The following is a 17,462-nucleotide window of genomic DNA, read 5'->3' as shown; positions in this document are numbered from 1 at the left end:
GTGCGTGTGGCTGTGCGTGTGGCTGTGTGTGTGGCTGTGCGTGTGTGTGTGTGTGCGTGTGGCTGTGTATGTGGCTGTGTGTGTGGCTGTGTGCACACCAAGGTGGGAACACAACAAAGAGCAGCTTTTCCAAGCCCCACCTCACTATAGCAAACCGATAACCCAGACATTCATTTCCGGCAGCCTCTCTGGTATGGTTATTACCAGTAATGAGACAACGAAGCATAAATACATACGTACATGCATTTGGAAATTAGTTTCAGTAGGTATTAGATGGATGATCTAGAAATCTTTTGCAGAAATCTATGATTTCCTGGACCTTTTCCTCCCTATTGCTATCTCCTTAATATCTCACACCTCTTTCTCTCTCTCTCTCTCTCTCTCTCTCTCTCTCTCACACACACACACACACACACACACACATACAATTTCCTACTAAAAACCATTCTTTCATTTCCCACCCACTCATCTGGCCCCTTGGCTATCTATCCCCCGCAACTTAACTGTCTTTCTCTGGTCTGACATCCCAATCCTCCAGGGCCATTGAAACGGCATTGTTTTAATTAATTTTTGTGTGACTGACAAGGACAACTAGGAGAATAATTCTCACCCATGGTGACTCTAAGAGATCACACACGAAAATTCATCAGGCCTGTGCAACAGCCTGTCTATCTGGCTAATATCAGATGGGCTAGAATCCCTCCTGTCGCCCCGGCCCAACCCTTGTATTCACACTACAGCTGGAGGCTGGGCGCCTCACATGCGCCTGCGTCTGTCATCCCACCATTGCTGTGTGCACGGGGCTCTGCGACACATCTGCCGTGCACATCTGGGCACCTCCGCACAGCCTGTGTCAAGCAGTAACTCTTTCATGCTCTTGCTCTGGCAAGAGTTCCCCTCTCAGAAATTTGGCATCATGGTCCTGGCAGGGTTTCTCCCTTAAACATCTTAAATTAAAATATTACTTTCTTCAATGCTTTTAAGCCCTAAGTCAACCTTCTCTCCATGATAGCATCTAGGAATTTTCAAAGCCATCCCATTCATTACAAGGCTTAAGCATCAGGGCATCCATTTTGTGTTTTCCCCTGTCTTGGGGTAAGGAAAACAGCTTTTTTCAAGACTTTTTCACTCTTTAGGTAAAACTCTTCTTGTTTTTCAGCCTATGAATCTGTCAGCTCAAATTTCAGCCATGAAAATGAGGGGTCTAGTATTCAACATCTCCTATAAGTTTAGATTTTCCTCAAAAAGGCACCTGTGCTTCTTGTCTATGTCATTTGACTCACGTACATATTATTTCATACCTAGACCTCCAGAAATACACAGCTTCTCCCCCAATATAGCAATAAGTGGGAAAGAGGGTTCACTTCATGAGTTGCTCAGGGGCAGCCCTGGGTATGCTGGTCTGAGTGTAAATAGTGGGGAGAAGAGAAGTCGGGTTGAACCAGTGCTTGTGTTTAGCTGGCCCAGGAAGGAGAATTTTCAGGGATGTCCTGAGGGTTCTGCAGGTCATATGCTGCACAATTATAACAAGATGATATTGGTTCCTAGAGTTGTGCACAGCTCAGCTTGCACAACCACAAACTGGGAAACTGAGAGAAAGACTCTCGGGCTTGGATTTTTAATGGAGGACTGAGCCCTGGCTGGTTTTGCTCAGTGGATAGAGCGTTGGCCTGTGGGTTGAAGGGTCCCGGGTTCCATTCTGGTCAAGCGCACATGCCTGGGTCGTGGGCTCGATCCCCAGTGGGGGGCGTGCAAGAGGCAGCTGATCAATGATTCTCAGTCATCATTGATGTTTCTATCTCTCTCTCCCTCCCCCTTCCTCTCTGAAGTCAATTTTAAAAAAAAATGGAGGACAGAGGCCAGTCCTGCCTCTTCCAAGCTTCCTTTCATATTGTGTTTCCCCCATAGAGAACTAAGCAAACCCTAAGACTAGAGGTTCACTTTGTAGCTCAACCTCCACCCACAGCCATTGCTGCTTCTGCTGCAGACCAGCAGGAAAGGATGATTATGTAGAGACTTTCTCTCCTAAAAATAGTTTTTGATTAATAGCAAAATGTGTGTGGTCTTCCTTACTGCTTATTTTTGGGACGGGCAGCAATGAATCCTGAGTGAGGGACCTCCTAAAGGAACAGGAAGCCAGGCCATAGATGGAGGGCTGGAGCCAGGCTGAGTGAAGGGAACTGTTTCTGCCAGCGACTGCAAAACTAGAAGGGGAGAAAAAGGCAGTCATATGCTTGCCAATCTCAAAATCTGTCAGCAGAGAAATGCCCGGATGCCTGGTATTCCATATTACCCTTCCTGCCGTTCTCCTTGGGTGGAGAGGCTGGCCATCATGGGAAGAGTTTCCATGTCAGTTCTGCTCACTCTTGCCCATTGGTTGGAAATGGGTCAAAGCAGCTCTTAAATAGAAGCCTTCAGCCTTCAGTAAAGGAGGGGGAGGAGGAGGAGGAGAAGGAGGGGATCGTGATGATAGCTACCATTGTTGTCTCACTTTGATAGGCCAGTCATTGCGCTGAGTGCTTTACACTCATTATTTCTCTTCATCCTCACAGCAATGATGTAAGATAAATTCTATTATCTTTATTTTTTATCTAGGACCATGCAGCTCAGAGAGGTTACATGACTTGCCCAAAGCCACACAGCTAAGTGGTGAAGCTGAGATTTGAATCTTAAGAAGCTGGGGTTTGTTTTGTTTTTGCCACTGCTCAGGGTTAGTGGTGATGTCAGTCTACACAGGCACATTTCCACCTGACAGCATGTGAGACGTTAGGAAGCTCCTGACTTTAAAATGACCCGTACAAACAAATGGCTTCTGTTGTTCTTTACTCCTGCCAATTCCCCTTACCAGCATCAGACCCCCTTGTGTGGCTGACACTGAAAATGATTTGCAACTTTTAAAGATATGGGAGAAGGAGAGGAGCTGAAAAAAATAAATTGTTCAGGAGAACCAAACTCTTGAAACAGATTTTCCAGCAAGATAGGCCTGTTTACAGGGTAGCTCTCCAGACCAAAAATGTTCTTCCTAATATGACCAAAATGTTATAACTTCACTTCTACTGTTCTAGGATTTAAATCTCACTAGCAATAGACTTATTTTGGATTCAGAAGTATTCTCTTAAAGTACTGATACTAAAAAGCTAATAGTCATTCACACTTTAGTAGAATTTTATTTACTTGCAACCTAGATGAGAACTGCTGTGCTGAGGGACTGCAATTTCTGATAGGGGTGGAAACAGAGGTGGGTAATTTTAGGGTAAGTAGGGTTTTAAGGCTTGAAACATGCCTGACTGGTACAGTGCCCCAGAGGGCTTGGATTAATAGAGAATATTAGCTGTACAGGGAAGGAGGCAGAAGAAGGAGAAAAGTACAGAAAAGGAAATGGTAGAGTGCCAAAGACAAACTATTTCAGAATTGCCCTATAACGAGCTCTATGTCCAGGGAAAGGAAAGAAAACTTACTCCTTCTCTTCTCTATTCCTAGTCCCTAAAAGACCTTCATTAGGCTAATTCAAATCTTGTTCTCATTTCCAATTGTTTGAAAATACTGTTCCCTCTGCCTGAAGCACAATTTCTCATCTCCTCCTAACACCTGACATATTTTTAAATTGTGGTAACATAGACATAACATAAAATTTGCCAACTTAACCATTTTTTAAGGGTAAAGTAGTGCTAAGTACATTCACACTGTTGTGCAACCAATCTCTAGAACTCTTTTCATCTTGCAAAACTGAAACTGTATACCCATGAAATAACTCCCCATTCTCCCTCAGCCCCCAGCCCCAGACAACCACCATTCTACCTTCCGCTATCCCCCAACTTTTACCCCTTTCCCTGGTTAACTCTTACTCATCATTCAGTTCCAAATTTCATTCTCAAGTCGACCTCCCTCCAGGCAGTTTTTCTGTGCCTCCCACCCAATCCTCTCCACCGACTGGGTGGCAGGCCTCTTCCACTCGTTCTCCCTGCACCCTGTATGTGCCCATCACAGCATCTCTCTTACAGAATGGTCTACTTTCTAGGCTTTTCTCTCCATTAGATTGCAAGCTTTTTAAGGACAGGGACCCACCAGTACCACGGGGACCTGGTGGATGCTGCTGGCACACACAGACTATAGGTGTTTTATGTGCATTTGAATAATAAAAGAGTTCAGCTATAATACAGGATAAACTGGTTTTTTGTTTTTTAAGAATGAGCTGGAAGACTCACTACCAAGCAGAACATAGTCTTTGCAGGAAAATGCGTTCCAATAGGCTGCCCTTATAAGCACAGAGTACTTCTTTCAGGGCTTAGAATGTAGAAAACATATTTGTCCCTTGATTTGCTCAACCACCTTAAAGAAAAATTCTTATGTCTCTTTGTGTTTAACATCCCCCAATTGTTTTTTAGGAAAATGGATATAACACTACTCTGAAAATACTCAATATCCCCTGGAATTGAGTTCAAAGAGCAATTTAACAAAAAGTTGTGAAAACTCTATCGGTGATTCCAGTCACCGATAGAGTTTTCACAACTTTTGTTTTCTTATTGGTCATTTTGTTTTAATAAACAGTTTCAGATAAAAAAAAGATACGATTCTAAAAAATCATATAAATGGTGGACATTGATTATTTGTGGACTTGAAGATCGGTTTCAAATAATTGTAAATGACTTTAGAAGTCAGGGACACATGCAATTTGTCATTTTGCAGAAGAAGTCAAATCCTAGACATCATGAAGGTGGGAGACAAAAGACCATCACGAAACTAGGGAGTGTACCCACCCAACCGCCCAGCACCCACATCTCAGTGTTGTGGTCTATATTCATTGTAACATCTGCAATAGCTCATGTTACATTATTTTTTTTTTTTAAAGAAGAACACTGATTTATATATATTTTTTCTTTTTTTATATATTTTTATTGATTTCAGAGAGAGGGAGAGATAGAAACATCAATGATGAGAATCATTGATCAGCTACCTCCTGCATGCCCCCTGCTGGGATTGAGCCTGCAACGGAGGTATGTGCCCTTGACCAGAATCGAACCCGTGATCCTTCAGTCCACAGGCCGTCGCTCCATCCACTGAGCAAAACTGGCTAGGGCTATTGTTTTTTCTTAGTGGCCCTTAAAAGAAGGCCAATTGCTGGGGCTGGTGATGGAAGTAAGAGAAAGTGAAATGGGTTTAACAATTTGATGAGTCTCTGACCCCCAAAAATGGTTTTATAAATTACTCTAATCCTTTGTTTATAGATTCATTTATTTATAGACTCATCAAGAGTCTGAAGAGTTCCCCTTCTTTTTTCATTTCTACTTTAGTTTTATTGGGAATATGATATACAAAGGGTATTCACAAATCTAAGGATTCCTGAAATTCTCCGAACATGTCCCTCCCAAAGCAGTCAAGATCTGCGGTTCACTTAATGTATGAGATGCACGTGGCATCAGGGCCTTCCTCAAGCAGTAAAGTAGGACTTGGCACAACACATTTTAAGGCTCATATGTGTGTATGTGTATCATTTACATTTCTCAACCCATAAAAAAGTTTGGTGTATTAATTTTTGTTCTGTCAAGTGATCAAAAAATTATACTTTTCATTAGTAATCTATAAGTACTGTTTTCTATTTTATCACCCTTCAGATGTTTATCTTCTCATCAAAGAACAACAAAAACATAGAGAAGCATGAGGCTGTTCCTCAGGATTTTTTTCCCCCTGGTTTCTCTCTTGCTGCTTTCATACACCTCCCTATGGCCCAAGCATTTTCACTTGCTGTTGTCTTAGTTGTCTACGATTTGTCACTTGAAAATTAATGAAGACACCAGTATCAGAACATGTCCAATAGAAAGAATTAGCAAGTCTATTTTACAGAGTACATAAAGATTATTCATTCATTCAGTAAATACTAATTGACCACCTACTAATGCTAAATACAGTGCTAGGCACAAGAATACAGCTGAGAGACAAAGTCTATGCCTTAAAGTAGTGGAGTGTGCTTAGAGCTTTGAATGAGCACAGGCTACCTCCACCGGGAGGTTGAGAAGTATTTTGGAAGCAGAGGACACTTAGGCTGAGTTTCTAAGGATATCTGTAGGCAGCGGCCAAGTGGAGGAGAAGAAAGGAGGCTCCAGGGAAATAGGCCATATGAAGGTTAGAAAAAATGACACCATGGGAGAAGTGAGAGCAGCTTGTAATGCCTGGACCCCAGGGCACACGTAGGGGAGGAAGTGGTGAGAAACTCAGCTGGAGGGGTAAGCAAGAGCTAAATTATAAAGGGCCATAGCCAGCAACTAAGGAATTTATCCCAAAGGCTTTGAGATCCTGTTTACACAGAAATTGACATAACCAGATTTTTATTTCAGAGAAATGATTCTCCCAGCTATGTAAAGAATGGATTGAAAGGGGAAAGACTAGAGGCTGGGAGACCAGATGTCTATACTTGTTTGAGAGCACGTGAACAAGAATAATATTTTCTGCACCGTTAAGGCCACCACATGAATTAAATGGATTAGCCACTTTGTATGTAGTTCTACCTTCAACCTCTTTTTAAATTCCCTTCTTCCATACATTCTTCCACCAGAAGTATCCTTATTAATCTTATGATATATCTTGATTAGAGGGTTTCTCATGTAGCTGATTTTTTTTTGTTATTGCTACACACGTCAAATTTAAATTCCACCATCTAGCTTGCGTTCCATTTGGGGCTTGGTAAACTGCCATGTACCATTGGACCTCTCCATAAAAAATAATTTATGAACTTTTGAGAGAAGTTGGTTTTCCCAAAGCTAAAGCCAGACCCTTGAGACTGAGCTAGCCTTGGTCTACGAAGACATAAGTAAGTAAAAGAACTGTTATTCCAAATTGGAAGAAAAATATTGCTCTTGCATTTATTGCATTTCCATATTTAAATTCAGAATGACTCATATCTTCTAGATCCGTCTAGTTGGCTCCTTTAATAGAGCTCCCTGGGGTATGTCTTTGGCCTGGAGACTTTCTCAGGTCTTGAGCAACTATTTGATATGCCCATCTCACCCTCCTCATCATCCAGGAAAATTTAAAGAGAAAATATGTGGCATTAGCAAGGTCTTAAATCTTACCCCAAGAATTTGATAATGACAATACCAAAAGGCCATCTTGGGTCTCAGTCTCCTACATTAAACAAGCAGACTTGAGATTTATTATAACACAATAAACACCCTATAGGTCATAGACATCTTGAGTCCTATCATATGAAATAAGTATTTTTAGATAGCAGTCCTAAGGAAAGGTCAGCTGGCCTATATAAAGGGACCAGAATTATCCTTCCTTTTATGGTTTAGTTTATATTGGGAAGAAGTTCTTTTTAATAATCTGGAATTTGCCTTTGCATCTTCTATTTTGGACCAAAATAAAAACCATGAAGGTACAAAAGCTGACTTTTAGGCCTCCTACTATTGGTTTCTGCTGTAAGTCCATGTGCAAAGCTCTGAGAAGGCCAAGCTGCTCCCTGAGGTCTGTGTGGCAATGAATAGATCCCTCCTCAATGATGAACCACCCCAAGTGTGGGCGAAGTTCCATGACAGCAGGCTAATGATCAAAGGCTACTCATGCCTCAGAAGGGTCCGTGTGGGAAAAGGCCCTAAACAGATTTAAAGAGGCTCCTGCCAGCACCTCCAAAAGCTACTGCCCTTGTGACCACAGAATGTTGGGCCCCTTTGGAGCCTACGGGTCTGACGTTGTTTCCCAAGCCCTGACGGCATCTGTGGAGGAGGCAGGTGGCCCACGTTGCCTGATAAGGTGACTCTTTGGAGTTCAGTTTCCACTCTGATGCCAGATGGGACCCGCCAGAGTAAATATGACTATCTTTCCTTTTTAACGAAAACAGTGAACCACAACTTGGCAATTACACATAGTCAACATAGGTTTAAGTAGAAGGAAATTTTAAGGCATCTTATTCCAGACTAGAATCAGATGCTGTTTCCTGCTATTCAAGTCTTGAGTGTTTGGTGAAGGATCCCATGACTTGAAGAAGGCAGAGGAGGCTTGGGATGGGACCCCATCTAGTAAGGGTCATCTCTGAGCTGCCGGTTATCTGGTGGGAAGGCTATCTCCTTGCTAAAAGCCTGTGGTTAGATTAATGGGCGCATTTGAAAATCCGCCCTGGCCTGAGGGTGGGCAGCCAGGGAAGGAGAGTGTTTTCTGTTTATCTCTTTAGTGGCAGAAATGTTCATACAGAAAGACCGCAAGCTCCCAGTTCCAGGCCGGCCTGGAAGCCGTGCCACCCGTATCTGTGATCGTACACATCGCCTCCGGGATGATGAAAAGGAGCCGGGTCTGTGTTCACAGCCAGTTGTCTGCGTTGGTCAATGAGTTCGTTTCTTCGGCTTGATAACAGGGGTAGAGCTCCCCACATTGTTCAGAGAGAAAGTGTTACCACCCCCATTGCTCTATCTCCCAGGAATGCAGTGTGAGTTGCGTCTCCTCCTCGACAGCTTAGACCTCAGTAAATTATCAGGGTCTTGACCCACGAGATGGAGAAGTCTTAAGCGATTTTTCAGCCTCCTATCTAAAAATGTGTTTACATTTCTTGAACTCTGGCTGACTGATTCATTCTCCTGGTGTTGCAAGAACTTTCCTTATGCGTTAGAATTTATAAGTTTCATTTCTAAGAGACCCATGGTTCCTTTCAAGCCACAGTGAAATGAACCTCATCGCAACACGATTCTGCGGGGCTGGATTTGTCCGGGGGCCAAGCAGCTGGGATGTGGCAAGCTCAAGTGAGGCTAACAGGAGGCAGTGCGAGGTGGAAGGGAAAGTACAAGATGCTAAATCAGGAGATCCGGTCTTGGGCTATTTCAAGGTCTGGCTCTGAGCCAATCCCAGGAAACCACTCTCTGGGCCTCAGTTTCCCCAGCTGTTTTCAATTTTTAAACGTTTTAAATCTGTACAGAAGCCATTTTCAAACGAGACAGAAGAGGACAGCTGAGAAACAACAGAAAAGGAAAGGTCAGCCCACAAGGCGTGACTGGAGGCTTCAGGTCAAGGAGACAAAGAAGCAGAGTCACATGTGGCCACAGGCTCTTAAAAGAGCTACTTGCGAGCAGCAAGCATGGAAAGAACTTTCGGTTGGACACTCGTCCCGCACAAGAGGCTAAGCTCCTTTGACAGAGGAGCCATGCGCCTGGCTAAATTTGTTCCTCAAATAAACATTCCTTTATAAACACTGAATTTGCTTTCTAAGAGGAAGAAAGAAAAGCAAAATAAACCCTACCCCTCTGCAGGTTGGGGTTTCAATCAGGCAGTCTTGGGCTCGAAGCCTCACTGGTGCCCAGTCAGTGGGTGCCCTGTGAACCAGGAGGTCCTGGTTCAATACTCCATCGGGACGCATGTGTGGGTTGCGGGCTCGATCCCCAATAGGGGGCGTGTAGGAGGCAGCTGATCAATGATTCTCTCTCATGATTGATGTTTCTCTCTCTCTCCCTCTCCCTTCCTCTCTGAAATCAACAAAAATACGTTTTTTAAAACACCTCACTAGTTATACAACCTTGAGGCGGTGACTTTACCTTCCGAGCCTCAGTTTCCACACCTGTAGGGAGCAGAGATAGCACAACCGCGGAGGAGAGGCGTGTGGATTACACGCCAAGTCCATGTCTGTGTCTGTGGGGCACCTGCTCCTTGGAGGGCCCCCCTGTGGCATCACGCCCCCTCCTCTCCTGTTGCCCCTCCACACTGTGAGGGGAAAGGGAAAGGGGACGTCTCTGATCTCTCAATCTGGAAGGTTGCAGAAGCATTTTCCTGCTTCTGTGAAGTGCTATCATACAAAATTCATATTCGGCAGCATCAGCAGATTTTTCCCATCAATATTTCCTTTTTAATTTCAGCTTTATCTGAGTCTTAGTAGCACAAAGGATTTAATTTTTTTTCTTAAGATCAACCAAGACAAGAAAATAGAAATTTGAATATGTCTTAACGCTATATGTAACTGGTGTTTAGACTGCCCATAGAGGTTATGGGTATTATTTGTTGAGCAAATATGAATGCCATCTGTGTAGGTATGTGTGTTTATAATCTTACACATATGAACTAGGTGTGCATGTATATGGTATGTATAAAAATTCATGAGACCTACATCTGACAACTTGGATTCTTTTCTAATTTCTACCACAGCAAACACTGAATCTGGAACCGATCTTCCCATGGATCTTAATAAAACCTCACCTTTGACCCAAAAGCCAGAGAAGCGGGTACAGTATTGATTTTATTTATTTATTTATTTATGAATTATACATTTTTGTTGTTTTCAGAGAGGCAGGGAGAGGGGAAGAGAGAAAGAAACATCAATGATGAGAGAATCATTGATTGGCTGCCTCCTGCAGGCCCCACACTGGAGATGGAGCCCACAACCTGGGCATGTGCCCTTGACTGGAACTGAACCCGGGACCCTTCAGTCCGTAGGCCGATGAGCTAACCACTGAGTAACTGGCTAGGGCTACAGTATTGATTTTAAATGAGCAGGAGATGGGGAGTCAGAACGTTTGGGTTCTTGTCCTGGCTTGCTGTGTGACCCTAAATGAGATTCTTCCCCTCTCTGGGCCTCATCTGCCTCATCAATAAAATGAGACAAATGAACTATAAAATCCCAGAGGTTCCTTCACTCACAGACTGGGAATGTTTTGTCTGGCTCTTCGTGTTCATGAATAAGCTGAATGGGCTTTTCCCTCATTTCTGCAACATCAAAAAGGGAACAAAGAACAAAGAAAGGTACCATCCATTGAGGCTGGAAGCACTAAGACTTCATGGCAATGGGCCTGTTTTTTCCACTCCAATTCTCATTCCTAATGTGTGCGTGGGGGGGTGGGGGGGAATAGAGCTATCAAGAAAAAAACACACAAGGATGCCTTAAAGAAAGGAGAAAAAGGCTGCATCCGGTGGGTTAGGAATATCAGTGATTCAAAGGCGTATGTTCACAAATATTTGCAATTTTGTTCCTTCATTTGAAGCTCTGAGGCTGGAACTATCTTCCAAGTCTCTGGAGAGACAACTCAGGGGAATGCCTGCCGCTGCCCAGGGTTCCCAGACCCTGCAGCAGAAGCAGCCCAGCTCCCTCCTCTCAGGTCGGTCCCTGGTGTGACAGCCGAGGAGCAAGGGCGCTTGATCTCTCTTCTCTCTTATCTCCCACTTCCTGCCACAGCCCGACTTCCACCTCTTCCCTCACACTCATTAAAAAACAATCTTAAATATACATTTTAATAGATTTTTTTAAACTCCGATAAAAGTCGTTTTTGTTTTCCTCTGTGCGACTAGCTGGCTCTGTGGGAAGACCCGAACTTTCCCTGTTAGACACCCAGGCCCAGATCAGGCCTCCGCTGAGCCATCCCTCCCACCACTGAGGAGCCACACCACCAACGTTTGCTTTTTTTTTTTACATTCCCACTTTGAAGACACACTTTATACGGGATCGAGAAGCTTTTCTAAGAGAGTCTGTAACTATGGAAAAGAGAATATGCTATATATTTCCTTAAAATCTATTTTTATTGATTTCAGAGCAGAAGGGAGAGGGAGAGAGAGAGAGAAACATCAGTGATGAGAGAGAATCATTGATCAGCTGCCTCCTGCACGCCCCCTACTGGAGATCGAGCCCACAACCCAGGCACGTGCCTTTGACCAGAATCAAACCTGAGACCCTTCAGTCCTACGGCCAATGCTCTATCCACTGAGCCAAACTGGCTAAGGCCATATGCTCTGTTTTGGTAATTCCACAACTCCAAAGGCCCTGCAAATACCTCACACACCCTAAACATGCTCCACATTCACCTAGCCCCGTGGCTGTGTTGCAGGAGAATTGACATCACCTGCCATGAAAAAGGGGCTCAGTCGTGTCAAATTAAGTCCTAGACGGAACTGTTAACCTTGCAGTCAGAGGAACACCAGGCCGAGGGTCTGACACTCTAACCCTGGGGTCACCCGTGAGGCTGTGGCAAAACCAGCTGCTCTGAGAACTTCACGTGCCCCCTTCGTGAAAAGAGGGGGGTCGTCCCCCCAGAGCCAATTGCCTTCTTTCCTCTAGCAGCAGCCCCCAAAAGGAAAATCACTTAAGGAAAAAGTCTAGGGAGCCCCACCAGCCCTTAAACACAGAGAAAATGGAGGTGGAGTGGAGGTGGTACCCTCCTTGCCGACCCCCCCTTACTTCTTGAGGCTAATGGCCCTTTATTAGATTAATCACTGACTTCGATTTTAACTACTTCCTCAGCCTACTCCATGTAAATGACTAATTTCGAGTTACTATAAAGCATCTGGAAAGGATTTAGAAACAAATTTCTGCCCAGCAGATTTCAGTTACGTACCTTGATGGATTCCTCTCCCTGTCGCCTTCCACTCTGAAGCAGGCTAGGATATCACACAAAATTGATCTTTATCAGCATCAGCAGTTTCTGCTCTTCCTTCCTGTCCGCGAATTCCCCACTGACTCATCCTCTCCCTCCCTCACTGGGGTCTTCCCATATTTGGAGTTCAGTCACATAAAATGCTTTTACATTTTTATCATGGCGCTGGCTGCAAGGGGAGCAAAAACCCCACAGGTGGGATGCTTTGGCAGCCCCGCGCTTTAGGGAGAAGTCACAGACCCAGAATTGGGAGATAACTTCTGAGGGGTGGGTAAGAGAGCAAGCCCGCGGGTGCTTGGCAGACGTGACTGGGTTCATGGATGCACCCGGTTCCGGAGGCTGCCTATGGATGCCCCCTACTGGCTGGATTTATTATATATATATAACATCAATGATGAGAGATAATCATTGATTGGCTGCCTCTTGGACGCCCCACACTGTGGATGAGCCCAGAACCCGGCATGTGCCCTGATCGAGAACCGAACCGTGACCTCCTGGTTCACTGGTCGATGCTCAGCCACTGAGCCACGCTGGCCGGGCGGTACTGCCTGGATCTAAACGCCTCTACTGTGCATTTCCTAAGTGGGGTCTGCGCTGGGAAGGGGGCAGGAAGATCTGGGGCTCCTGCCTCCAATACACAGGATGGCAAATCATGGGCCCAGCTCCAGAGACACCCCTCCACACCCGGTGACAGACCAGGGCCTAGGAGGTGCATCCATAAATAGAAATGAGATCTACAAGGGGAAATGTGGAGATGAAAAGAGCAATGAAAAAAGGAAAAGGAGACAAGCAGACGTGTTTCCACTCCAAGCTCCGGCTTCCTCTTTCAAATGAACGGCCTCCCCACTGCGAACAGAATCAAGTATTTATAAGGCATTTTTTGCATATTAATAACAGCTGCAGGTGGCGCGCTGCCCGTGCTGAGGTCCTAAAGGTATGGTGGTGCCCTTTTTTAACGCGGGTCCTTCCAGCTCCTCACGGAGTGTGATCGCCTCCTTCACATGTATTCCCCTTCCTGCCTCCTGGCACCTCCTGAGGCCTTTCATTTGATTAAGAGAAATTTCGTGCCTGAGATACGGTCAGAGACCAGTGCGGTTCCTACCTGGTGGCTGACATCAATCGCAGCGACGCGGTCCTCTTCCCCAGGGCCTCCCTGTGCAGAGGCGGCAGTGCGGGTGAGGTGACCAGCACCTAACGAGAGTATTAAAATTGTAAATGGAAATTCTAGGAGGAAACATTAACATATCTATGCTGGGGAGGGGGGCAGGAGGATGAAAGTAAAACTTTTTAAGTTTAAAAATAATTGCATTCCCTAAAACAGCATTATTATCTATACTCAGTAAAGATCACGTTCAACTTTAGAAGGAAAACACTGAGAACCCGGAAAAATAAGCAAAAGGCAAACAATAATAGTGATAGAAAGCAAGTATGGGAAAATATTCCTCCTGCGTGGCAATTTAAATGCAAATTGAGGCAAACTGGAGATCAATGCTCTATTTGAGATGTGCGTCTCCTCTCGATTTTTTAAAAGGCAACACCCAGTACTGCCAAGGTTTGGGTAAAACCCGCACATTCCTGGTGGGGTGTAAGCTGTTTCAATCCATGTGTAAAGCAAAATGGCAATATGACTTGTGAAAACAGGAAAAAATATTTATAGCCATTGATTCGCTGTTTCTGACTTCTGGGAATTTATCCTAAGGGAATGATTCAGCAGGAAAAAAAGTGAGTGAAGATGTCTAGTGCAGCCTTATCTATAATAGAGAAATATGGGCAACAGCCTATAATAGTCCAACATGGGAGAGTTAACTGTGACATACCCCTATCAGTGAGGGGTTTAACTCAGGAATTAGAAAACGATGCTTGTTCCAGCTAGAAATTGTGATTTAATACTAATGGAATGATGCAGGGTTTCTTAACCTCAACACCACTGGCATGTGGGGCCAGGGTCTTTGTGGCGTGGGTTTTCCTGGACATTGTAGGTTACTGAGCAGCATCCCGAGCCTCTACTCACTAAAGGCCAGTAACACTCTCCCAGTTGTGACCATCCACCGATGTCTCCAGACCTCGCCACGTGACCCCAGAGGGCAAATCACAGCCAGTGGAGAACCACCAATGTGACTTTAAAAATGGAAGTCAAAGTGATGTCAACCGCTTACAGACTGCTGCAATATGTCTGTAAAAATGTATGTATAGCCCGGCCAGCGTGGCTCCGTGGTTGAGCATAAAGCCATGAACCAGGAGGCTGCTGTTTGATTCCCTGGTCAGCGCACGTGCCCGGGTTGCAGGCTTGATCCTTGCTCGGTAGGGGGTGTGCAGGAGGCAGCCAATCAATGATTCTCTGTCATCATTGATGTTTCTGTCTCTCTCTCTCTCCCTCTCCCTTCCTCTCTGAAATCAATTTTTAAAAAATACATTTTTTAAATGAATCTATAAGGAAAAGACTTGCATATAACGCTTTCAAAAAAGTGCAGTCATGCTAATTTGAAATTAGGAATGTGTTAGGTTGAGCTTTTTTGTTTTCAGTCTGCCTGTTTTTCTTTTTTTCAAAATCCCCCGTGTAAGAAGGAAAAATAGATCATGAGGACGCCTGGTTTTAAGTCTGGCTTAAAATAACTGAGGGGGTCACAGAAAACAAGTTACAGAAAACTAAACAAGGGTCAACACCATAGCGACGTTATTTTTTAACTTCTGTTAGTTAAAATTATTTAACATTCATTAGGTTTTATTAGATTGTTGGATAGGGCTATCAGAATTCTCCTGTTAAGGATCTCAATCCCTTTCAGCATTCTATGCCTCTGATCCCAGGCCTTGGGAACAATGAACTTGCCTCTTTTTCTGAAAAGTTTGCATCTCAAAGTATAAAACTCTCTTGTCCATCCAGATCTCTCTATGTAATCCTGGGGCGGGAGGGGCCTGAGCCCACTGGTTTATAGAGCTGTCAGGTCAGAGAGGTTGTCAGTAAAGAGTATCAAAGAACAAGCCCAAGCCCTAATTAGCTTACCCCAGAATCGTTGCATCTCTTTGTTTAATGTAAGAAAGAAACCTCACCAGATTTCAGAGTCCGCTTTCTCTCCGTGAGAGAGAGCAAACATCCTTCCTCACAGGCTTTATCTGGGGTTTGGTTTTGTTGCTTTGTAGGGATTAGAACTTTGGTAGTGCCCTAAAATCCTGTCACACTGGACTCACGTCCCTTTTCCCCATTTCACAAAGCCACTTCTATTTCGGCCCAGATTCTCTCTCTTGACCTCAGGTTTCATGAGTTTACAACAGTAGAAATTCATATTTGATCTTCTGTGGTCTAAATTTACCTCTTTTGGCTTTCAAAGAGTAGCCTGTAATTCTAGTGCACTGGGATTTAGGTTGAATAAACCTATGTTTACCCCATCTGTTTCCTCGGTGGTTTCACAGATGGTGTTCATATCGCCTTTCAGCCTTCCTCTTTCAGGACAAAGAAAACACACACACACACACACACACACCTGTAGACACACTAAGTTTTTGTACAAAGGTACAAAGATAGCCTTTTCAGTGTCCTTCTGATACCCTACCTTATGTTGAACTTTTTGACTGATATCTAAAAGGACAAGCTAGACTCTCTGTAAAGACAGACTTTCTTTCTAAATTGCCTACTCACCTTTGCATCCCATGTGTTTAGCGTTTAGCACAGTTCCTGGCACACGGTAACTATGGGGTGGGATAGATAAATCTTTTGTTGACCATAAGGTCCATGTTCTGGGTAGAAAAAGCCCCTAATCTTCTAAATTGGATTTGGAGATTGTGCTTGTTTTATTTCCAGTGATAATGATGTGGAAGTTCAGATGACATTTCTCTAACAATCCCACAATCTCCAGAGACTTCCTTCTGTTGGTTGCCACAATTTGGTATTTCACCCTCTGGAAAAGCTTTGGGTTGTGTGCAGATTGAAGATGTCATTAGGCCTCCTTCTTAGAGATGTTTTTGAGGCTGATGGGTAAGATTGGGCCTAGCACTGATCTGTAGGAGAATTAACTGTCTGCATTTCCCCATCTACAGAAGTATGCTGTATTTCCCGCCCTGTGTTCCTCATTTCTAAAGACCTGGTATAGCATTTCCCCAAGTTCCATGCTCCATCCCCCTTCCTCTCTCCCTGGTTTCCTAAATAGCTTTGGTTGTAAAACTTTGCAAAGGTTTTTTGAAGATCTAAGCAAACTTCATCTTTTGGTTCAACCACAGGATTACTTTGTCAGCCCAAAAACCTCATTGACAATTTAAGGATAATTTACAGAGAGAGGGATTTGTTTCTAATTACAAAATCAAGGCTTTCATTTGTTGAATGTTTACTTAGACTATTATTTATTCCAGTAAGTCTTAGTTTATTGATTTGCTGGCTGTTGGTTCCAACCAGACACATAATATGTGCCTAGTTAATTATTTTTCTTTTGTATTTTTATTATGGAAAATTTAAAGCATATGCAAAAGTAGAGAGAATAGTGTAATGAATCTCCATGTACCTGTCATAAGCTTCAACAGTTCCCTCCCCATTGTCTGGAGAGGATATCTTTAAGTGGTCCTAACAGCCAATGTGTTTGAGGTTAACTATGTGAAGGGTTTAGGATTCTCTCCCTTAACCTTTACAGCATCCCTATGAAGTAGATACAGTTATTGTCCTCATTTTTGCAGACGAGAAGACAGATGTCATGACAGACAGGGCCCAATTCAGCATGTGGCCTGTGCTAACCAAGAGGCCTACTGGTTTGGGAACCCCATCAAGCTGCACTCAGATCCCAGCTTCTTCTGTACTGTCCCTGGGGTGTCAGGCGGGTTATTGAACGCTCTGAGGCTCAATTTCCTCATCTGCAAAGGGTAATATTTCCTCATGGGGTCATGACGAGGATTAGATGAAACAACATATGGAAAGGGATTAGCACAATGCTTGTCACTAAGCAAACCCAATAAATTACAATAGTAACTATTACTCTATCCCCGCCCTCTGCCTTGAAAGCCATTCTAAAACAGAGCTTGGAGCTTGTGTACCGTCGAAGGGATCAGAGATGGAAAGAGTAAAGCTTGACAGGCAGGACTCTGAGCCAGTCCACCAACTGTTTCCCCCAAGCCCTACCCCCAACCCCTCCAGGATTCTCCATGCTGTCT

At 44.1% G+C, this 17,462-nt stretch overlaps 1 protein-coding gene across 1 annotated transcript in view; it reads left to right on the top strand.

Moving 5' to 3' along the window:
• KIAA2012 (KIAA2012 ortholog) overlaps positions 1-17,462 on the top strand; it is a 95,627-nt gene that overhangs the window by 37,891 nt on the left and 40,274 nt on the right. The window contains 2 exon segments of the mRNA XM_015559093.1: positions 1,160-1,223; positions 10,112-10,193. Of these exon segments, the coding sequence (XP_015414579.1) occupies positions 1,160-1,223; positions 10,112-10,193 (146 nt within the window).

This window comes from Myotis davidii, unplaced genomic scaffold, assembly GCF_000327345.1.
Source record: "Myotis davidii unplaced genomic scaffold, ASM32734v1 scaffold914, whole genome shotgun sequence".
Lineage (NCBI taxonomy): Eukaryota > Metazoa > Chordata > Mammalia > Chiroptera > Vespertilionidae > Myotis > Myotis davidii.
This window is presented reverse-complemented; position numbering and strand designations above follow the sequence as displayed.